At 23.2% G+C, this 25,316-nt stretch overlaps 2 protein-coding genes across 2 annotated transcripts in view; both read left to right on the top strand.

The window, feature by feature from the left end:
• LOC122507535 overlaps positions 1 to 25,316 on the top strand; it is a 234,795-nt gene that overhangs the window by 178,565 nt on the left and 30,914 nt on the right. The gene's annotated exons all lie outside the window — the stretch shown is intronic.
• On the top strand, positions 10,728 to 25,138 carry LOC122507529 (N-acetylgalactosamine kinase). The gene is made up of 10 exons (XM_043620294.1): positions 10,728 to 10,877; positions 15,223 to 15,373; positions 15,606 to 15,776; positions 17,207 to 17,417; positions 19,738 to 19,846; positions 20,114 to 20,271; positions 21,021 to 21,161; positions 21,658 to 21,772; positions 23,630 to 23,834; positions 24,691 to 25,138. Exons 2-10 carry the CDS (start codon positions 15,225 to 15,227, stop codon positions 24,863 to 24,865), a joined length of 1,434 nt encoding a protein of 477 aa, XP_043476229.1. The 5' UTR covers positions 10,728 to 10,877; positions 15,223 to 15,224; the 3' UTR covers positions 24,866 to 25,138.

Below are 25,316 nucleotides of genomic sequence, written 5' to 3'. Positions count from 1 at the left end.
ATTTGATAAATTATTCCCATAGCAACATTTTTTAATTGAAAAAAAAATTGCTGAGGGATAAAATGGTGGTTTAATTTCTCCACTTGAGAACGCAAATGTCGCCACTAGGTGGCAGGAGAAATTCCAAGAAGGAACTGAACTGCCATCCAGCGGTGACCTTGGCGTTCGCAGGTGGAGACTTGCGTCTCCATATTGAATCTCAAAATGTTCGTAATTCGACAATTATTTATTATCAGAATCTATAGAGAGTTACCAATTGAGAAAACTGAATTGAAATTTTGAATTCACTTTAATATTCTATTTTTATCTTCTAATTTTTTTAGGTCAGAAAAATAGTAAAATAAGAGATTAGTAAAATATTACTTTAGTAAAATAGTAAAATGTTAATGTAGTAGAGAATTAAAATACTAAAATTGTATAGTAGTAAAGTAATAAAATAATTAAATAATAAAGTAGTAAAATAGTAAAATGCAAAAATAGTATTGTAGTAAAGTAATAAAATAGTAAAATACTAAAATAGTATAGTAGTAAAGTAGTAAAATAGTAAAATACTAAAACAGTATAGTAGTAAAGTAGTAAAATAGTAAAATACTAAAACAGTATAGTAGTAAAGTAATAAAATAGTAAAATACTAAAATAGTATAGTAGTAAAGTAGTAAAATAGTAAAATACTAAAACAGTATAGTAGTAAAGTAATAAAATAGTAAAATACTAAAATAGTATAGTGGTAAAGTAATAAAATAGTAAAATACTAAAATAGTATAGTAGCAAAGTAATAAAAAATAGAAAAATAATAGGGCTTGGTATTGGCTGCGGGGCTTACGGCGTAACTTAGAAATAACAAGGTGCGCGGTTCGAATCCTTCCTCGGGAAAATTTTTTAATTAATTCAGTAAATAAACGGAGGGGTGGTGGAATATTAATATTTAATAAATAAATATAAATTAAATAGTAAATGAATATAAATCATAAATAGTAAAATAATAAAGTATCAAAATAGTAAAATAGTAAAATACAAAAAGGGCAAAGTAGTAAAGTAATAAAATGGTAAAATAGCAAAATAGTAAAGTAGTAAATTAGAAAATTATTACTAATGTAAATTAGAAAATTAGTAAATTTCCTCAATTAGTAAATTAAAAATATTAACACGTAGAACATAACGCTCACTTCTAGACTTCGAACCATTTTTACAATTTGCTTTCTGAGGATTTTTTTTTGACAAAAGGGGTTAATTGCTAGCCTTTGGTAAATATTGACAACTATGGCGTGCTTGGATAGATTTTTTAGGGTGACTGCTCGTTACAATCACCCTCGGGCAAGAAATCTTCCTGGATGCATACAGTATCATTTTTATTCCCTTATATTTCTCACTCCTTCATTCTCGCCCTTTTTTTTTTTTTATTTATAATCTCTCACTCATTTTTTTTTCCTCTTCTCCTTCTTCACAGCCAGTCGTAATAGCAGCCAGGATATTATTTGTTTTGCATTTGTTTGTTGGCGCACGAGAGCCAAGTGTGCCACCGCCGAGTTTCCTTTTCGAAAGAAAACCGGCACCCAATCTGTGAAAGTCTCCTTTGTCATAATAAAAATGCAATATGCGCGCACGATTTCTCACTTTTGCAATATCACACAACAATATACCAATGAGAGGAGAGTGCATCTTTTATGTTTTAGCTGACGATAATTATTTCTGTTAAAACGCGAGCTTAATGGCTCATTCGTAGCCGGAGGTTTGTCTTTTCCTTCGTTTCCATAGTCTTTTCAAATCCCATTTCTGCAGTATTTTTTCTTTCTCCTTTTCTTTTTTTGCACCTCGCTCCATTTTTCTCACTTTCTCAATAGTAAATTGTGTCATTAAAGGCCCATAATGAATCTCAGTGCTGGGAGAAAAAAAAAACCCTTTCTTGTGGTCAGTTATTGTTATTATTAAACCTTTCTTCATAAAGGTTTATTGTAAATATTTCTATACTTTAATATTTTTTGTGTGTGAGGAAAAAAATTTTTTTGTTTTATTTAATTATTTTCCACACCAAGAAACTTTGATTCTGAATTTGATGTCGATGAATAAGGAAATTATTTTTGTGAAAAAAAAGATCACTAAATCTCGATCGATCGTTTCTGAAGGTCAGCAGGTGCTCGTAGTAATTGGAAGACGAACACTATAATTACTTACAATCGAGGCAACTAAAATTTCTTTCCTTTTTCAAAAATCATTACAATTACAAATATATTCTACAAAACTTGGGCTCAAAATATACCACCACGTGGACCAAGTAAAAAATCCCTTTTATTTTGTTTATCCTATTTTCAAATTTTGCAACACTGTTTTATTTAATTTTCAGATTTCTTGTCAAAAAAATTATTTTTAATAGTTCCAAGCCTCGGTTATTATGACTTATTCGGCCGTTTTTTAAAAATGCGACTTTTTTCGACGTATTTTTAAAAATTGCGACTTTTTTTACTTTCTTTCCAAATATTGCAAGAAAATACCACATTTTTGAATAATTTGTTTACTATAATTAAATTTTAAAAATATACGTACAGGTAAAAAATTGTAGAATAATTAAAATTTTTTAAGTTTTAAAAATCATTTTTTTAAGTATTTTATTAAACTTTTTGAAAATCAACTTTTGAAGAATTTTATAATTATTGCAAATTTTGAAAATCATTGAATTCATTTTAATTTTTTTTATATTCAATTATTTTCAATATTTTCAAATACATATTTCCGAAATATCAAATACATTCAATAAATAATAAGATTAAAATTTTTTAGAATAGTTTTTAACATTTTGGAGTAAAAAATCATGATCAAAATTTTTAATTAAAATTCTTCAATTTTTTCACAAAATTTTTTTTTAATTGTTCTTTCTTCTTTAGTTGTTCTTTTAATTATTATTCTTTATTTAATAACTCTTCTTGATTTTCGTGTCTTCTTTATTTATTCTCAAGTTATTTTTTTCCCTTCTTAGCTTTTCTTCTTCTTTTGATGTTATTCTTCTATTATTTTCTCATCTTTAAAAACTTGTTTTCAATTATTCTTCTTGAATTATTGTTTCTTCTTTAATTTTTTGTTCAATTATTTTTGTTCGTTAGTTACGTTTTTCAAATACTCTTTTTTCCTTTTTTTTCTTTCTTCAAAAACTCATTTTTCATTATTTCTTCTTCAAATACTCTTCTTCAGTATTAAGCAATAATTCTTCTTCTGGTATTTTTTCAATTATTCTTCGTCAATTATTATTTCTTCTTCTTTAGTTATTCTCTTTCAATATTTCTGCTTGAATTTTTGTTTCTTCTTTGTCTTTAGTAATTATTCTTCAATTATTAGTTTAAATTGTTTTTATTTATTAATTATTAGTTATTCTTTTTCTATTATTCTTCTTAAAAGTTTCTCTCTTTATCAATTATTCATCTTCTTTATAGTTATTCTTTTTCAATTATTCTTCTTGAATTATTATTTCATCTTCTTTAGTCATTATTCTTTAATTTTTTTTCCAATTAATTTTTTAATTATTTCTGCTTTGAAGAATTTTAATTGCAAATTTTGAAAATAATTAAATTCATTCTAATTTTTTCAAATTCATTTGTTTTCTATATTTTTGATTACTTACATCTTTCGGAAAATTCAAATACGTACAATAAATAATAACATTAACAAATTTTCAGAATAGTTATAATTATTATAAAAATTTTAATTTTTGTATTTAGAATTTTAAATAATGGAATTCTCGAGAAACTTTCGGAAAATTATTAAAAGTGATTGAATTTGCGATAAAGTTTAGTTAAAATTTGGAGAAAATAATTTAATTTTAAAAGGGTTAGGTTGTAATTTTTAAGATTTATTTTTTTAACAAATTTTAATTGTTTGGAAATTTTTTGATTGTATATATAATTTCAAATTTTTCTTTCAAAATTTATTTAAAAATATTTAAAAAGAATAATTTTAAGAATTTCTTTATTACAATTTTTCGAAAATTTTTTACATTAATAACTTTTAAAAAAATCATGGACAGTTACAATTATTATAAAAAATGGAATTTTTGTATTTAAATTTTAAATTAATGAATTCTCGAGGAACTTTCGAAAATTTATTCGAATTTTATTTAATTGATTAAAAAATGAAGTTTAGTTAAAAATTGTAAAAATTAATTCAATTTTAGAAGATTTATAGTTGTAATTTTTAGAAAGTTGTAAAATTTCAAAAAGTTTTAAATTGAAATTATTTCAATGGAAAAACAAATAAGAAGTACTTGAATATTTATTTTTTAAAAAAAATTTTTTGTGACAACACTGGATCAATTATTTTTTACTAATAATTATTTTCAATTTTCAACTAATAATTAGTTTATTTTTACTAATAATTATTTTTTACTAATTCTTGAAGCAAAAATTGAATCAAAAATATTTTTTTTTACTAAATTCCTGAAACTAAAATTCACTCAAAAATATTTTTTTTCTAATTCCCGAAGCTAAAATTCAGTCGAAAAAATTCCATTACTTCTTTACTCTCCTCATTCAAAAATTGAATTTTTTTTCTCAGTGGAATTTTTTTTTTAAAGAAAAACACCACAGTTGATATGATTTATTTATAACACCAAACTTGGTTTTTTATTATATGGGAGAAAAGGGGTGTGTGACACTCGCGGTGATCGAGAATCCATTTTGTAAGAGCAATTTATTTTCCGTCGTTCATATTTCATCGGTAGAAAATCCGGAAGTAAGGCGAAGTGCTGCCATCTAGCTTACTACCGGAAACTGTAGGGCGGGTATAAATTGAATCGGGTCCACCGCATCCGACGCATAAAATGCTTCACACGCCCTTTAGTGGACCATCACCCTCTCTATCTCTCTCACTCTCTCTCTCGCTTCTGTAACATAGACAACCCGGAAAATGCCAATAACTTTGCCAAATACCTATTCCACACTTTTCAATTTATTGATATTTTTTTCTTCTTATTTCCTCTCGCTTATTTATAATCATGGTCCGACACTATAAAAACGAAGACGATAAATCAAAATTGTGTCGTGTTGCACTAGGAACAATCGTATTTATTTACTAAAAATAATCAAAATTTGTAGCTAGAAAAATATTGTTGGTCGATTGTAAGTAACTAATTGTTATAGTAAAAAATAATTAATTGTTAGTAAAAAAAAATATTTGTTAGTAAAAAAAAACTAATTTTTAGTAGAAAATAACTAATTAGAAATGAATTATTGTTGGAAAAAAATTATTAGTGAATTGTAAGTAAAAAATAGCTAATTGTTAGTAGAAAACAACTAATTATTTGGGGGAAAAAATTGTTAGTAAATTTTTAGTAACTATTTGTTAGTAAAAAAAATAATTCTTAGTAAAAAATAACTAATTAATAGTAGAAATTAATTATTGGTGGAAAAAAATTGTTAGTGAATTGTAAGTAAAAAATAACTAATTGCTAATAGAAAATAACTAATTATTAGTGGAAAGAAATTGTTAGTAAATTGTTAGTAACTAATTGTGAGTAAAAAGTCATTAAATATTAGTAGAAAATAACTAATAATTAAATTAATCTATATTAAGAAATAAAAAAATGATTAAAGAATAAAAAAAATTATTAAATTTTAATAAAAATATATTGAACATGAAAGAAAGAATTTTGCGTAGGTATATTATGAATTATAGTAGAAAGTTGGGTGTTTTTATCGATTATGGAGTGGTATAGTCGAAAGGATTTTTTGGATCCCTCTCTTTTTTTTTCTTTTTTTTTCTCTTAGATTGAAAGAAAGTATTTTTCTGTATGTAGTAAAAAGAATTTGACATGATAAAGTTGAAGATCAACCTTGGCAGAAGTTCTCGAGGTACATACTCGGTTCTTCGGAGAGGCGGAGTTGGAGGCTCTGGAAAGGGGCTTGTAACACACAGAATGAACGATAAACGCAGGCAGCCTGGAAAATTCCGGATCAACGACGCGATGTTTCAGCAAAAACTTCGAATCAGAACTACCGAGAGCTCACTTGTCTCTTTTTCCATGCTCTTGCTGGCTTGCCTTTTTTTCTATATTCACTATATACATAGATATAGTCTGTCATCTTTAGAGAAAAGAAAAGAAAAGAGAGAAGAAAGAAACTCCTTTCTTTGAATAAAGGAAATAAGAGGGACATATTTTTTGAAAATGAAAAAAAAAATGCTCGTGGAATTTGTTTATTTGGTTTTTAAATCTAGATTTATGTCTGAATTTGACAAAATTGTGAGACTAATTTTGATTAGGAGGAATATTCACTAATTTTGAGTTTTAAAAAATTAGTCAAGAATTACTATTATTTTAGTAATATAATATTTTACTAAAATGCTATTTTAATAGAGTATTCTTTTTAATTTATATTAGAAAGAATATTCACTAATTTTTAGTAAAATATAATTTTAGTAAAATGGCTAATTTAGTGCGTATATTATGGTAAATTGCATTTTAGTGAAACATCGCTTTAGTAAAATATTTTTTTAATAAAATATTCTGACAAATATTTTTTTAGTAAAATAGAATTTTAGATAAATATTTTTTTAGTAAAATAGTATTTTAGATAAATATTTTTTTTATTAGAATAATATTTTAGTAAAATATTACTTTTCTAAAAGAAATATCTTAAAATAAAGGAGTATACACACTTCGTATATTATTATTTTCCTAAATTATTTTCTATAATATTTAAAATAATAGTTAACTATAGTTAGTAACTATTCTTAGGTATCTACAATTTTAACTGAGATTCAATTTTAAATAAAATTGTTATTAGAAAGTTTTACGAGAGTTCAATTATTTAAATACAAAAATTAATAATTTATTGAATGATTGAATTCTGATAAAGACATTTATCTAAATTTTTTAAAATAATTGAACAATTATTACGAAGAATTTTATTAAAAATTTTTAAAATAATTAAATTCTTTCAAGAAGGTCAATTAAAAATGTATTGAAAATAATTATTAAATTCTAATGATCAAATTTTTAAAATTTTGTAAAATAATTTAATTCTTGCAAGTTGTAACGAATTGTATTAAAATTTTTAAATATAATTGATTCAATTATTGATTTTTTTCGAAAAATGTTATAAAAATTGTGTTGCAAATAATTGAATTCCTGTAAAAATTTTATCACTTATAAAAATAATTGAATGTTTGCGAAGAATTAAAAAAAAAACGTTTTTAAATTATTTAATTTTTTGGGGAATTTTTTATTAAAACAGTAGATATTGAAAATAATTGAATTTTGAAATTTTTTAGATAATAATTGAATCGTTTGAAGGAATTTTATTAAAATTTGTTGAACTGTTTCTGAGAATTTTATTAAAATTTTTAAAAATAATTTTTTTATTTCAACTATTAGGGAATTTAAAGTGTAGCGCAAATTCTCAAACATAAAAAAAGTAGGTTTTAGTGTCGCAAACCTAAAAAAAAGTATTCAAATAGAAACAAATATTAAATAAAGTAATATCAAATATGAAGAATATTAATGTAATTTTAATATTGCTAATTAGAATTAGTGTCTTAATTTTTGACAAATTCGACTATTAGTTAATAAAATTTTATTTTAGTAAAATGTTATTTCAGTAAATTGTTGGTTTAGAGGAATATTATTTAGTATTACTGTCTAAATTTGAATTGGCAAAAATTTTCACTAATTTGAATTAATGATTTTTTGCTTTTAAATTAGTAAACTTTACTATTAAATAGTTATTTCTACTAATTTCTTAGTAAATTTTATTAATTCTAAAGCAAAAAGACAGTTACTGATTTAAATTAGTAAACATTCTTAGTAATTTAAAGTTAGACTTTAAAAATATAAATATTATAAATAAATATTACTTAATAAAATGTTATTTTAGTAAAACAGTATTTTAGTAAAATGTTATTTTAGTAAAACAGTATTTTAGAAAAATATTATTTTGGTCAAAAAGTATTTTATTAAAATAGGATTTCAGTAAAATAGTATATTACTATAAAACAAAAATTTACTAAAATAACATTTTACTTGAATAAAATTTTACTAAAATAACATTTTACTAATTTGTTTAGTGGTTATAATACACTTAACAAAAATTTATTTGATTCAAATAATAATTTACTTGTCTATTCACAAAGAAAAACTGAACTCAAAATGAGTCGTAAAAGTGACTCATTATGAGCTGCAACAAAAATGAACCTCGCAGATGACGCCACGTTCTATGTCATTTAACATAGACTCATTTTGAGTTGCAACAAAAATGAGTCCGATTTTTTTCTGTGTTATCAAATAATAATTTACTTGTCTATTATCAAATAAATATTTACCTGAATCAAATAAATATTTACCTGAGTCAAATAAATATTTACCTGAATCAAATAAATATTTACCTGATTGAAATAATTTTTATCCAAATCAAATAAATTTTTAAATATTTAAACCAATAATTTCAGTGTTTAGAGCAAATACAAATAAATAGCAAAATAAAATTTCAAATAATTAAAACGAAAAATGTTGAAAACTAAAGTTTTAGTAAAAAATGAACAAAAATAGAAAAATTAGTTTAAAATTATTTCACTTTGAAATTTTTCACCTCTGTCTTAAAATGAGTGACAGGTGTAATTTTCGCTGCTTATCAAAATGACCCTCAGGGGGTCATTTTGAGCGGAGGTTTTTTTTCCTCTTTCTCACTCTCAGTATGTGTGCAGTACTAATGAAAATGCTGTAAAACGCGAGATGCCGTGAACTAAATCGAAGTCTGCAAGGGTAATAAAAGAAACATAATTCGTCACTGGCTTTTTCTCTCAGGTTATATTCCCCTGTTGTGAGTACACTGGATTTATTGCGAAAAGTAATACGAATTACTTATGATTGTAGATAAAAGACACACATATAGGGGTAGAGGAAAACCGTTAGCGATTTTCGTTGAATACCATCCCCGCAACTGCTTTCAAATTATCTCTAGCGATTTATATATAATATATAGTGAACCTCAAAAATCGCTGACTTTATTGTTTACTGCCCCGCAAGAAAGGGAATTTTTCACCAATTGCTTTTTTATGTTTCTTAAAAATTTTAATTTTGTCGAATCGAAAAAAATTTCTTTATAAATATTATAATGGAAGGAAAAACTATTTTAAAGGGTTAAAATAATTTTTTTCTTAATTTCGCGCCAATATAATTATTTCTGGAAAATTCAAAGAAGTAATAAAAAATATTGTCGTTTATATGAATGTTCGAAACTTTAGGGACATAGATTAATTAATATCTAAGAAAAATCAATTTTTTTCCTCACTTTATTTTCTCCAAATTTATCCATTAATAATAATTATTTATAATTTATTTATTGTCGTAATTTACAATATTATTAATAATTAATTAATATTATTAACATTAATAATTATTAATATTAATAATTATTGTTGTTATTTTTATTAAAATAAGTTTCCTTAAGAAGATATACACGTATACATGTCTGACATAAAAAAACCTTTACTACTTAAAAACAAAATTTTCCTTACTTGAGAATAGATTCTGTCTGACGCAACAACTTTTTCTACTGAAACGTGTGTGAATAGTGTTTTGACGAGACAACCTTTTCTACTTAAAAATTTAAGGTATTGATTTTGCCAGACAAAACTAGTTCTTATTTCACTGAATTCTCTTGTCTTGTCACGACAGTTTTACCTACTTGCTTCATAAAATTTCGACCTTTGAAAATAATTACCAAATTACAACACAAAATGATTTTTTTCTGCCTTATTTCACCCTTTTGGAGTAGATTTTTATTTTGAAAAATTTTACTCCTTACTCTCGATGCCATTTACTCGGTGAAATAATAAAAATAAAAAAATAATAAAAACATTGTTAATTATACTTTTTTGGAATCATGAATTATAAAATTAGGAATTATGGATTACAGGTAAAATTCTAATGACCGCATTTAGTTTTTGACATCAGAAAAATTTATTTAAAAAATTTTTATTTTTAATTAAGTTTCTATAGGAAAGTAATTAAGGAAATTTTTTGTTAAGTTAATTTTTGGTTGTCAGAGGCAAATTAGAAGGATCGTTGGAATTTTATGTGTGGGGCAAATATAATTTTATTCTCTTTCGAAATAAAATTGTGACAAAAATTGAAAATAAAATCAGAGTTCTCTATATTATAGTACGACAACTGTTGTAAATGTTTTGTGAACAGTATCAATTGTTGATAAAGCTGCTCTTATCAACGAGAGTTATAAAACGCTTTCTCTCTTTTCTGTATTACCAACAGCCGACGATTCCCTACAATTTTTCACAGCGACCTTCTTTCTCGAAGTAAACCGGTTTATCATTCCCTGATTTGAAAATACCATCTGCAGATTTTAATACTTGATTATAAAAATATTTTTTTATTTTTATATTAAATTTATTATTTTTATATTATTTATTTTTAACAATTTTTTTACTTATTTTTATTTTATAATTTATATTTTACCTATATTATATTGTATTATATTATCGAATGAAATTGTTTTGAATTTATATTTTCACTATTAACTTAAAATTACAAAATTACAACGATACTAAAAATATGGATTAAATAAAAAATTGATCCAAATTTTTAGCACCAATTTGATTAATTTTAGTATAAATTTGATACTTTGAAGAAAATTATGTTCCTTCTGAAAATTTATTATCAACACAGAAGGTAGTTGTTCGTAATTCATATTTCCAAAAGATGGCCAAATATTCTTGTAAGCAACGCTTCTTGTGGCAATGTAGAGAAGCATTTGGCGTACAAATCGTTAAAGCCGGCGTGGAATAATTGTAAATATGTCAGTGAGTGATAACGTTAATCTATCAAGATAAGAGTTAAACAATTACAACTGACCAGTGACAAGAATTTCCAGTTGAAAGCAGTAAGTGTTATTTTTTTTTATTATTTCTGTAAAAAATTTAATAAATATTTTAATATATATTAAACTTAAGCGAGAATATAATAACTTGTTTGGATCAAAGCCTGACATCGCGTGGATTTAAGCTGAAACTTCTTATACTCACATTGCCACGCATTGTTTTGATAAAAAATAAAATACCATATATACCTACATAGAGAAAACTTTTTCTATCTACTGTTGAATGTAGACTTTTTCAGTTTTTTTGTACCTCTATTATCACTCGTTTCACGCTGATCAATATACAAATAAGCGGGGTTAATTATTTCGCCTATTCAAAATTTCATTCACTATTGACTTTTTATATGTATTCATTATTCTTATGACATTCTGTGTATTGTACGATTGTGATAAGGAAAGAGATATATTTAAAATATTTTCGAGAATTTCTTTTATCTTCTTTTGCTGGATTATTTGAATGCATATTTTATGCATTAAAGTAATAATTTGATTATTTCAGAGGAAATCAATTGTTTTTAAATATTTTAATAAAATTGATCGAAAGAAATCAATTTATTTTGAATAGAATTTTAATTAAAATTTTTTTGTAATAATTCAATTATTCTTTTTGATTTTAATAAAATTCTTTCCAAGAAATTCAATTATTAACATAAATAATTCTTGGAAAGAATTCAATTATTATTAAAGATGAAAAATAAAATTATTCCCGAAAATTCAATTATTTTGATGCATTTTAATAAAATCTTTGCAAAATTCAATTACTTTCAAAAATAAAAATATTCATCACAAGAATTCAATTGTTTTTTAAAAATCATAAATTTTTTCTGTGATATTCAATTATTTTAAAAAATTCTAATAAAATCGTTCGCAAGAATTCAATTATTTTCATAAATAATAATGCTTTTTAGGAATTGAATTATTTCCAAAAAAAATTTAATAAAAGGCCACACAGACATTCAATTATTTTTAAAAATTTTAATAGAATTCATTGTAAAATTTAATAAAAGTTTATTACAATCTTTGCAAAATTCAATTATTTTCATAAATAACAATATATTCATAGCAAGAATTCAATTATTTTTAAAAGTAATAAATTTTTTCTTGGAAATTCAATTATTTTAAAAAATTCTAATAAAATCGTTCGCAGGAATTCAATTATTTTCAGAAGTAATAAAATTCTTTTTAGGAATTCAATTATTTTCAATAAAATTTAATAAAAAGTCACACAGACATTCAATTATTTTAAAAAATTTTAATAGAATTCTTTGTCAAATTTTAATAAAATTTTATTAAAATCTTTGCAAAACTCAATTATTTTCATAAATAACAATATATTCATTACAAGAATTCAATTATTTTTAAAAGTAATAAATATTTTCATGAAAGTTAAATTACTTAAAAAAATTATAATAAAATCGTTCGGAAGAATTCAATTATTTCCATAAATAATAAAATGCTTTTAAGGAATTCAATTATTTCTAAAAAAAATTTAATAAAAATAAAAAGCCACACAGACATTCAATTATTCTCAAAAATTTTTATAGAATTCTTTGTAAAATTTAATTATTTTTACAAATTTTTCGCAAATTCAATGATTTTCAATATCAACTATTTTTATAAAATGTCCAAACAGAATTCAATTATTTAAAAAAAATTTTTGTAAAAATCTTCTTAAGATATCAATTCTTTTCATGAATATAATAAAAATTTCTCAGGAATTCAATTATTTTCAAATATTTTATTAAAATTAATAAAAAAAATCAATTATTTCAAATATAATTTTAATTACAATTTTTTGAAATAATTCAATTATTCTTTTAGATTTTAATAAAATTCTTCCCATGAATTCAATTATTTACATAAATAATTATTTGCAAGAATTCAATTATTAAAAGTAGAAATTCCCGAAAATTCAATTATTATGAGGCATTTTAATAAAATTCTTTGCTAAATTCAATTATTTTCAAAAATAACAATATATTCATCACAAGAATTCAAATATTTAAAAAAGCAATGATTTTTTCTTGGAAATTCAATTATTTAAAAAAAATTCTCATAAATTCGTTGGAAAGAATTCAATTATTTTCATAAATATAATACAAATTTCTCAGGAATTCAATTATTTAAATTGGAATTTGCATAAAATTAGTTGAAAGAAGTCAATTATTTAAACATTTTTCTCAAGAATTAAATTATTTTTATAAACATTAAAATTCTTTAATGAATAATAAAATTCGTTGCAGGAATTTAGTTTATTAGCATGATAAGAAAGAAGTAAATATTTGTGATTAAAATTAGGAAAAAGTCAGGAAAACAAAAGCTAGTTTTTGCTACTTTTTAAAAATTAATTATCGAGTGCGGATTAAAAATTGCGCGTTTGGATTTTTAAACCAGTTTTTAAATTGAATATATTATAGCATTTAAATTTTTTTTTAATTTGATATTTTGAATAATTTTCATCTAAGACGACCGAGAGATGAATTAAAATATTTATTATTCAGAAATAAGTTCTCAGATAAAATGCATTTTTTGCGGGAAAATAATAATTTCAGATTAAAAATTGCGCTGCTGGATTTTTAACTAAAATTATCTCTTTTTTATAATTGAACTCCCCTTGAATTTTTTTCTCTACAGGAAAAAGTTAAAATTCTGTTTGGATTTTTAACTAAAATTATCTCTTTTTTATAATTGAACTCCCCTTGAATTTTTTTTCTACAGGAAAAAGTTAAAATTCTGTTTGGAAATCAGAAAATCAAAATCAAATTTTTGTAGCCTGTCATTTTCTATATAAAACAAAGTTTTCTCGGTGAAAAAGTTTAATTCTCAGATTAAAATTCCTCTAAAACTTATTAAAATATTTACTTTACATTATATGTTGAACTTTATATATTTATTATTTAATAAACATAGCATCTTGCAAATTACAATAATAAAGTTATAAACAAGATGAGGAAGTTAAAAAGTTTCAAATTTGGTCGCACAGCGAATTTGTGTTCGAGACTCGAAAAGTTTTTTGACGGATTAGTTCGTTGAGTTGAATATCAAAAATAATGGACAGTTTCCTCTTTTCATTAAAATAACTCTATATATTTGAGAAGAGAGAATACTCTTGCGTCTTTGCAAGTATATCAGGGAATAAAAAATAATTGTGCTGACAAGTTAATTGAGTCAGCAAAAATGGGTTAATGCTAATAGGATGGGGCTGCATTGAATAGTTGGAGAAATTAACTCAAGTTTAATATTGAAACTACAAATGGTCTCTCTCACATTTATGAAACAATAACCATCAATAGTATAATAATTTGTTTCACGGCTAATAAAACGTTTTATTTGCTATAAAATTTCTAAAGGGCTGTATATAAAGATTAAAGCGAAGATTATTTGAGATTATTTTCATTATGTTTACACTATATTAAAATCCATTGTGTTTTTTATTGTCTTCTTTGGAATATTTAATAAAAAATTTCAATTTATACGTTTACCAAGAATTTTGATCAAAAGAAAAATTGTTTCCAAAAAAGGTAACCACAATTTTAACTGCGGAACTGACAAACGAATGAATGTGGTTGCAAAAACAAAATTTGAATTTCGTGTTTTTGAACATGACTAAGTGAGACAATGTTTATGTTTGGAAAAAGATTTTGGAAAAAGTTTTTTTTGGGGAAAAAAAATCGTTGGAAAACTTGATTTGGGAAAAGTGTCCCCCCTAGTAATATAAATATTTATATTCAATTTAGTATTTATTTTATTTGACGTACATTTATATTTTACGTAATAAAATATTATTAACTTATTCGAAAGTTAATATTGATATTAAAAGCCGCTATTCAAATCGAATCGTTTTCATTCCATTCATTATAAATCAAAACATCGTGTTCTATATACACACATTTGACAAAAAATTGACATTTTACTCTAGAATTATTCATGTGTAACTTCCATTTTGGTTTAATAACGAAATTGTGTTGAGAAAATCGATTACAAACCCCCCAGCTTTTGGTACTTCAATTTTTTACACACATACCGCTTGTACCTTATTTTTAAAATAAATATTTAACCACTTAAAAGTGAATATCGTGCGGTGGAAATATGAATACGTTAAAAATTTTTTTTTTTATTTCGGTAACGCACATATACGTGTTTCTAACAATCGATAATTAAAATATGAACCACAAGTGCATAATAAATGCAAATAGTGTGTATATATATATTTGCATAAAAATAAAATTTAATTTTCATATTATATATTTTTTAAACTGTTTGGATAAAAATATTTTTTCATTATTTTGCGAGAAAAAAGATGAAAAATTATTTTTAAATTTCGGTTAAAAAAAAAAATTATTTACAGAAATGACAACGGAATCTTTTAGTCAAAATGAAGACAATGTTCCTGTTTTGGAGGCAGATCAATCGTTAAAAAATAAAATGGAATTGCTCGCAAAGCATTTTCGTAAACAATTTAATTGTTCGCCTACATTTTTTGTGAGGGTACCTGGACGGTAATTAGAAATTTAATTATAATTAGAAATTCAATTATAATTATAAATTCAATTCAATTATATTTAAAATTTTAAATATATTTAAATATTTTTGATTTATTTCAATTATGTTTTCGATTAATATTTATTTTCGATTTTTAAAAATTTTTCGGTTAAAAAAATTTGATGTTTTTCTATAAGTTGAAAATTGATTTCAATTAAGTTGAATCTATTTTGGTTTATTATCCTTTAGCGTGAACATAATTGGAGAACATGTCGATTATTGTGGTTACGCAGTTTGTCCAATGGCCATTCAGCAATTTATACTTGTTGCTGTTGCGCCATCAGAAACAGATGAATTTCGTATAACTAATCTCGATTCGAAATATGCTGATTTTAAGTGCAAAGATTTTCTGGGCCTGAGGTATAAAAATTCGTTAAATCTTTATATTTTATTTCTCTCTAAATTTGAATTAGAAAAAATGTTTATATTAACTTAAATTAGTGACTGACTTTTTTGTTTTTAATTAGTAAAGCTTCCCAATAAATAAAATAGCAATTTCTACTAATTTATGAATAAAATTTACTAATTTAATAAAATTTACTAATTTAATAAAATTTACTAATTTAATAAAATTTACTAATTTAATAAAATTTACTAATTTATTAATAAAATTTACTAATTCAAAATAGTAAACATTTTTACTAATTAAAATTTAAAAACTTTAATTATTTATTTAAATAAAAATTAAATTTTTTATTTTATAGGAAATGGTATACAACATTTTTTATATATTTGTTTTTTATACTTATTTATTTTTGTCTATCTATTCAAAGCATCGATGTATAAATATTTTATAGCAAACGGCGTATAAAAATTTTTACAGCTTCTATACTTTCTTTTAATGTCTTTTAGAATTTTTCAATATAAAAGAGAAATTTTATCTCTTATAAGATGTATAATGATGATAATACTGAAATATTGAGTCTCGAGTATGAAAACAAAAAAAAAAAAAGAAGCAAATAGGTAATTCTCCAGAGTTATTAAAACTGCGGTGACAAAGTGATAAAAGTTCTCTTTAAAAAAATTATGTATTATAAATAGATGTCTCAGAAGCTTTTAACGAAGTTCATTATGTTGGAGGAAATTTTCCAGGGCAAGATTAGTACTAACTATGCGTGATAAATAATGAACGTGAAACTTGTTGCCGATAAATATATAATATTGTCTCTTTGCCATTAATAAAAAAAAAGAGGAAAACTAATTTATCACTACTAATTAGTGGAAATAAAATATTTATTTTTTATTCTTAATTTTTCTTTTTTGCCTTATAATTTTATTGCTTGGTTTTAAGTTAAATTAATTTAATGAATAGTAGAAAAAATAAAAGAGAAATGACACGATGGCGAAACAATGTAATTTCTACCTGGCCTCTGGTGCACATCTCATTCTCACCGCAGTTTTTACCGCAATGGAGAGTAATTTTTTAATCGTCAATTGCATATCAGTATTTAAATATTTCTTTTTATTTGAATAAATGATTTTAGTCCATTTGGAATGAATAATTTTAAACCATTTGGAATAAGTAATCTTAAACTATTTGAAAATATAATTTTTAAATTTAAACTATTCGAAAATTATTGTTAATTATTTGAAAACAAAAAATTTAAAACTATTCGAAAAAAATAATTTTCAACTATTTGCAAAAAAAAATAATTATTAATTATTTGAAAACAAAAAATTTAAAACTATTTGACTTTTGAAATTATTCGAATCTGCATTTTATTGTTTTTAGGTAAAATTGTAATTATTAATATTTTCTGTACATGTGATATTTTTTCTACGCTTTGTAGCAATCGAAATATAAATGATTCGAATGGTGGTCCCGATTGGCATAAATATTTTCTTTGTGGTGTGAAAGGAATTTTAGAAATAATACCAAAGGAAAATATTCCAACGGGAATGTTTGCTGCCGTTTGGGGAAATGTTCCTGCAAATTCTGGACTTTCGAGTTCTAGTGCTCTTGTTTCTGCTGCTGCATTGTCAACAGTACACGTTTGTCAGGTAATATTACTAAATGAAATAATTAAATTATTATTCTTCAAAAACTTTGCTTTTAAACAAAGAAACAATAAATTTTCCTGCGAGAAATTTTTTTTAAATTTCCCTTCAAAAATAATAAATGTTTAAATAAAATAAACATTTTTATAAAAATACCGGAAAAAATACTAAAACTAAAAAGTTACTGTTCTATAGCAATAACTTTATTTTTACATACATTTTTTTTTTGTTGAAAATATACATATTTAAACTTTTAAAGTGATAAGTTGACATAAAAATTCAGCACAGATCGCACGTGAGAAATTTTTTCCTCGAAAAACGTGCGGAATATGCTGGTCAATTTTTCAATTTCAACTTATGCTGGATTTTATCTCAGTGCTTTAAATTACGTTGCATGAAAATAATATAATATATGTGTGAGGTATTATATACGCAAGCATTGAAGTGGTGTCTTCCGGCTCAACTCCTTAGAATCGATGAGCAAACTTTCCACTAAATTCAACTTCTCCTTTGACTCAGAATATTTCTAAAGTTAACTGTATAAGGAGCTGTCGAATATTTTAAACGTTATAGATACATATATTTCAAATTTTAGCAACTTTATAATTGTTTCTTGTGAATTTTCGAATTTAGAACTTAGAATTTATAATATATAGTGAAACTGAGGAAGGCGAAAATTAGATTTTAGATTTAAATGTACAAATTTTAATGGCGAAGTATTTAAAAAGTTTTTTTTACCACAAATCTCAATGATTTAAGATTTATAGATTTTTCGATTGCTCTTTTTTGATTAATCACTTTTTTTGGGCGTTGAAATATTTCCTTAAAATGACATTTACGTCATTCTTGAATTATTTGTTGTCGCTTTAAGGTCATGTTATTCAGTGGTCACGTGTTCCCATAGTAAAGTATATGGAGCACGTGACCACTAAATAACATGACCTTAAATGTCATATTATTAATTATGTACAATGAGAAATTTCATATTATAACTGTTTACGAAATAGATTTTTTATTATAAATTTCAATTATTTTTATAAATAATAAAATTTCCACAAGAATTCAATTAATTTAGAAGAGCACTTAAAAAAAACATTTCAAAAAAATCAATTATTTAACAAAATTTGTATACAATTCTTCACAATAATTCAATTACTTTCATTAATAATAACATTCTTCATGGAAATTTAATAATTCAATTACTTTCACTAATAATAACATTTTTCATGGAAATTTAATTATTTAAAAAAAAATTTGATAAAATTCTAAGCAAGAATTCAATTATTTTCACAAATAAAGTTTTTCACAAGAATTCAATATTATTTAAAATATAATTTTCATAATATTTATTATATTGCGAAAAAATTAATTATTTAAAACAATGTTTATAAAATTCTTATGAAGAATTCAATTATTTTCAAAAATAACAACATTTTTTCCAAAACTTCAATTATAATAATAAAATTCTTCTCAGGAATTCAATTATTTTTGGAAATTTTAATAATATTCAATTATTTTCATAAATAATAAAATTCATCGCAGGATTTCATTTATCTTTAATACAATTTTACAGGGATTGCTGAAAAAATGTAAATATTCTTAAAAATTTAATTTCCATTACTCGAAAAAATCAATTATTTAAAAAAATGTTTTTTAGAATTTTTTTAGAAGAATTCAATTACTTACAAAAATATTAGAATTTTTCACAGGAATTCAATTATTTTCTTTTAATAAAATTGTTTGAAATAAATGAATATTTTAAATAGAATTTTAATTAAATTTTTTTGAAATAATTCAATTATTAATGATAAAAAACAAAATTATTCCCGAAAATTCAATTATTTTGAAGCATTTTAATAAAATTCTTTGCAAAATTCAATTATTTTCATAAATAACAATATTCATCACAAGAATTCAATTATTTTTAAAAGTAATACATGTTTTCTTGGAAATTCAATTATTTTTAAAAAATTCTCATAAATTCGTTGGAAAGAATTCAATTATTTTCATAAATAATAAAATTCTTTTTAGGAATTCAATTTTTTTCAAAAAAAAATAATAAAAAGCCACACAGACATTCAATTATTCTTAAAAATTTTAATAGAATTCTTTGTAAAATTTAATTATTTTTAAAAACTTCTCATTCAATGATTTTCAATATTAACTATTTTCATAAAATTTCCAAACAGAATTCAATTATTTAAAAAATTTTTGTAAAATCTTCGTAAGAATTCAATTCTTTTGATGAATTAGGCCCAACACTATTTTCAGATCTTTTCTTAAATTATTATTATTCTTGTTTCTATTGCCATTATTGTTATAGTACTCAATGACAAAAGAACGTCTAGCAACAATTAGTGCGAGTGCTGAAAGATATATAGGAACAATGGGAGGCGGAATGGACCAGGCAATTGCTTTCTTAGGAAAAGCAGGTGAATTTTCACTGATATATAATTGAACAATACATCTTTATTTTTATAAAATAAGTAAATATTCATAAAAGAAATAAATATTCGTAAAAAAAGGAAAATTCGTAAAAAAGAAAAATTTGTAAGAAAGGAAAATTTAAAAAAAATTAATTAGAATATAAAAAACCAAAGGTAATTTCAATCGAATAAAAAGAAAAATGACTACAAAAAATTTGTCTTCTTTTTATTAATTTGAAATTACTTTTTGTTATTGTTTTTTATTACTTGAAGGCTCAGCGAAACTGATAGAATTTAATCCTCTGCGTGCGACAAATATAACATTGCCTGAACATGCAGTTTTCGTAATAGCACACTCTCTGGTGTGTCACAATAAAGCTTCAACTACCGACTTTAATCTCAGAGTAGCAGAGTGTCGGTTCGCAGCACAGGTGAGTTATCCCAATTATACAATTTCATATTACACTGTTATAATTATTAGCGAAATTATTTATCCATAATGAGAGTTATTACTGAGAATTATTAATTCACATATATAACTTCTCTCGAGTAAAATCGTTATAACAAAATTAGACGAGCTTGTTTTAATTATGAAATAATGTGTAAATAATATGCTCCGTATAGCATTAAACCAAAAATAATCCGAATAATGGAAAATATTTTCGAAACTGTTCTTGTAATAATTTACTAATTAAATAAAAAAGATAATTTCTTACAGGTTGCGTAATTTCAATTTCAAAAAAATTTTAGAAATTCAATTATTAATTAATTTTTATAAAATTCTTTGCAAGCAATTAAATATTTTTATAAATAATAAAAATTTATTTAAAAAAAATTATTCTATTTTTGAATGTAATTTAATTTTTTGCAACTTTTTCTTAGTCTAGAAACTACTTTTGACTACTTTTTCAAAATTAATTATCGAGTACGAAGCCTGTTCCTTAAAATTTTCCTAATTTTTTTTGTATTTTCTAATTTCTAATTTTCTTTGTTAAATTCTAATTTCTAATTTTTTATAGAAATTTCTAATTCCTTAAAAATTATGTCCTAATAAATAAAATTTATTTTGGAAATAAATTCCATTATTTGATCGGAAAAATTTTTTACATTGTTACACATGTTATTATAATATTTTAAAAGTAAATATTTAATTTGCTTTTGCATTTACTTCATAAAAAAGATATTGGCGAAGAAAAGAAACGTTAATTGGAAAAGTATACAAAAATTAATTGACATTCAAGAAGGTTTAAGCAAAAGTCTTGAGGAAATGGTGGAAATTGTGATGACAGACCTTAAAGAGGAGCCTTACACTCTAAATGAGGTATGAATCAAATTACGAATCAGAAAAAAAAATTAACGAATAATAATTAATTAATTAATTAATAGTATTTATAGTATAGTGTATTAATAATAATTAATTAATAAGAATTAATTTGTACTAATTTACTTTCTAAATTTGAATTAGTAAAAACTAAAAATGTTTACTAATTTATTAGTAAAATTTACTAATTCAAAACTCAAAAGCAAAAAGTTACTGAATGAATTAGTACTTGACTTTTTTCTTTTTAATTAGTAAAGTTTACTAATAAATTGGTAGAAATTACTATTAGTAAAATTTATTAATTTAAAAGCAAAAAAACAGTCACTATTTCAAATTAGTAGAAATTTTCACTAATTAATAGAAAACTATTAGTAAAATTTACTAATTCAAAAACCAAAAGTAAGTGACTAATTCAAATTACTAAACATTTTTGCTAATTTAAATTTAGAGAGTACTAATAACATTATTTTCATGACAAGAATTATTCTTTCACCAGATTTTAGATTTATTAGAAACAACAAATGAGGAATTAAAAATTTACTCCATCAAAACGCCATTTAATCCCTCACAGAAATATAAACTTCGTCAAAGAGCTCTCCACGTTTTTCAAGGTATAAAGAATGTAATTTTGTTAAAATTTAACAAAGTTCTTTTTTTCCCTTTTTTTTTGCCTCATGTAAAATGAATTATAAAATCATAAACTATAATTATTTTTCATTTAGACAGGAAAATACTGTTTGTAATTTAATGCATAAATTCATTTAATCAATTTTATGCTTTTATCAGAGAAAATATTGTTTTATGTGAAAAAAAAAAAATAGAAGGGAATGAGATTTTTTGAGCACTTTCGTAATGACTCTTGATATGAATATATAATAATACAAGGCAAAAATTGTATACAAATGTGTATAAAGTATCAATTTCAATGGTACTTGTTTTTTAGTATTTTTACATTACTTCGCATCCAGTTGAAAATAATTCCATTTTACGATTGCTTTTTCAAAGTGTATAACTGAGGGAGACTTGTTTTTATTTTATTTCTTTTTTTTTTACTTTTGAAAATGAAGCGAAATAATAGAACAATAAGAGTGAAGCGTAAGTCACTGGAAAATAGTTGGAAAACAGAAATAATTCTTTATATATAAAGTTGCAGAACCTCGTCTTTAAATCTCTTTTCTCTCTCTCTTTCTCTCTCTTATCTCCATTTAAAAAGAAAAAATAAACCGAAACCGTATTATTTTTTGATGGCGAAAAATCTCGCAATTTTTCTGCAATTGCTTTAAAATTTGTTTCTTTTTCATTTATTTTCTTCAAAAGAAAAAGAAAAGAAAAGAAAACTCATTTTCAATGTGCCTTCAGGTTGAAAATTAATTTTTTTACCCCAAAAAAAAAGAATAATTTCTTCTTTTCTTTATTCGAAGATTTCGAATATAATAATTCTTCTTTGAATCATTTTTCAAGAAAGTCTTTTTATCTTCTCATCTAATTTTTAATCTTTTTCTTCATTTTTTCAGTTGATCAATATTAATCGCAAGTTTACATGATTTCATCAAAAACCGTAAATTTCAAAGCTAAAAGAAATATTGATTGAATTACCTGTCTTTTTCCCTCATTTTACTTTCTCTCTCTCTCTTTTTCACCCCCCTTTTATCGATATATACCTGATGAAATTTATTACTATAGAAACGCAACGGAATCCAGCCGTGTAAAAACCCCAGCAGATCACAGACTCACGTTCCATTTTTTGCGCTTAAGGATTGATGAGAGTTAAATAAAAAAAAAAATAAAAAAATTAGTGGAAGGGGAAGGGCACTACATTTCATAAATTGTATGAGGCTTTAATTAAATTGTAATGGTTAAATAAACTCAATTATTTCGCGATTCTCGATTTTCACGTTGACAAATTGGCTGACAATATTTTTAGTGTTTTAATTAAATAAAAAAATTTCAAATTTTTTAATAATAATTATAGTTGAATAAAATATCTGAAAATATTGTTTGGCCTGATGGAGAATTAAAAATTAGTATATTAATTATAATTACAAACAATGGAAATGATAATACATTCGGAAAAAAATTTATTTGAAGCAAGCAAATTTTAGTTGAATCAACGAAATTTTGTTATATAAAGCTAAGTTTTACGTTCGTTTAACCTTAAAAATTATTTTTTTGATTTAAATAAACATTTGACTCAGTTTAATAAATTTTATGTTCGGAAATAAAATTTAGTTACCGGTACTAAATTTTTTGTAGATGCAGTTAGATTTTTAGTTTATTTACCTAAAAATAAAAAATAAATATAAAAAAAGACAACTGGAAGAAATAATAGTATAAAATACCGCTGAATGATAAATTAAATTAATACGAATAATAATTATATAAATAATAATAAAAATAATATAGTAGTAATAATAATAAAAATAAATGATAATATTTCAGTAATAATAATTTTTCTTTAACACATTCAGAAGCATCGAGGGTTCTAGCGTTTCAAAGAATAAATGAAGACGAAAATATAAAAGAAAATGATAAACTCCAACAATTGGGAAATCTTATGTCGAAGAGTCATTCCAGTCTCTGTAAATTATATGAATGTAGTCACCCTCAAGTTGACGCCCTTGTGAATTCAGCTCTTGATTCTGGAGCATTGGGAGCGAGACTAACAGGGGCTGGGTAAGTGGGCTGTGACATTTTCCCTTAAACACCTTCAAATTAATTTTACACACAATTAATTTTTCTCCCACGAATTCCTGAAGAAATTGATTACTTTTTTCTTAATTTTTTTTTTTAAAGTTTCTTGTTTTTCTTTTTAAATTTAATTTTTTTGCGAGCTAAAAATTAAATTTCTTTTGTAGCTAAAAATTAAATTTCTTTTGTAGCTAAAAATTATATTTATTTTGTAGCTAGTTAGAAATTATATTTATAGAGTAAAGAAATTATTTCATTTCTAATTAGAAATTGTAGTTTTATTTTGTTTTATTTATAACAACTATTTGTGTGGATCAAGTTATTAATATAAAATTGTTTGGAGAAAATAATATACCATACGTAGGCGAGGAAAATGCAATAGGGTTTCATGCACGCGGAGAAACGATGGAAGAACGTAAAGTGCAGTTACTTTTGAAGTTATAGCAAGGAAACTTTTTTTTTTTTTTAAATATAAAGTATTTGAACTTTTAATTAGTTTCGTTGTTAGAGTTTGAGAACAATTTTTCAGCAACATAGGGAACAATTTTTCTTTTAAATAAGATTTCTCGTATTTACATTTCTGCGTGAGTTAAATAGAATTATTTTTATGAGTTTATTTTTGTGTGAAATTAAGTTTTGCTGTCATTTGAAATACTAATTATTCTCTAATATTATGATAATTCGTTTTTAAATGATATTCTTTAATTCAATTTAAAAATCAAATTTCTAAATTAAATTTAAAAATCAAATTTCCAAATTAAATTTAAAAATCAAATTTATTTTAATATACAGAATATAAATGAAAGAAAATAAATTATTAATGGAATTTTTTTCATTTTAGATGGGGAGGTTGTGTGGTTGCAATCACAACTAGACAAAATGTAGAACAATTTTTAGAAAGTCTTGTAGAGAAATATTATAATAGTCACGATTTGAAGGGTGCTGATATAAAAGATTTAGTTTTCCCGACTGAACCATACCAGGGTGCTGCTATTTACGTTTCTACTTTTACATAAATTTTTGAAAATTTTCCTTCTCGACGAAAATTCCCTCTATACACAGTAGAAAATTTACTATTGTAAAAATATTTTTTAATAGAAAAATATTTTTCACTTCTTTCGAATACTTTATGGACGAAAATTTTTGATGCTTTTTAGCGTCACTTTTCTGTTAAAAAAAAAATTGAATTATAATTTTTAATTATAATTATGCAAAATTATAATTTTAATTATAGAAAATTATAATCATAGAAAATTTTAATTATAGAAAATTATAATTATAACTTCGTAACTTTCTGAACATAATTAAAAAAAATTAAAAATTAAAATTAAAATTAAAAATTATTATAATAATGGAAAACTATAATTATAATATGAAGAGTTATAATAATTGAAATTTACAATTTATAGAAAGATTATAATTATAATAATATATTTTTACAATATTATATAATATACCACAAAAATA

Source organism: Leptopilina heterotoma, unplaced genomic scaffold (genome assembly GCF_015476425.1).
Source record: "Leptopilina heterotoma isolate Lh14 unplaced genomic scaffold, ASM1547642v1 Lhet_114, whole genome shotgun sequence".
Taxonomy (NCBI): domain Eukaryota; kingdom Metazoa; phylum Arthropoda; class Insecta; order Hymenoptera; family Figitidae; genus Leptopilina; species Leptopilina heterotoma.
Note: the sequence above shows the minus strand (reverse complement) of the source record. Positions and strands in the feature narration are given on the sequence as shown.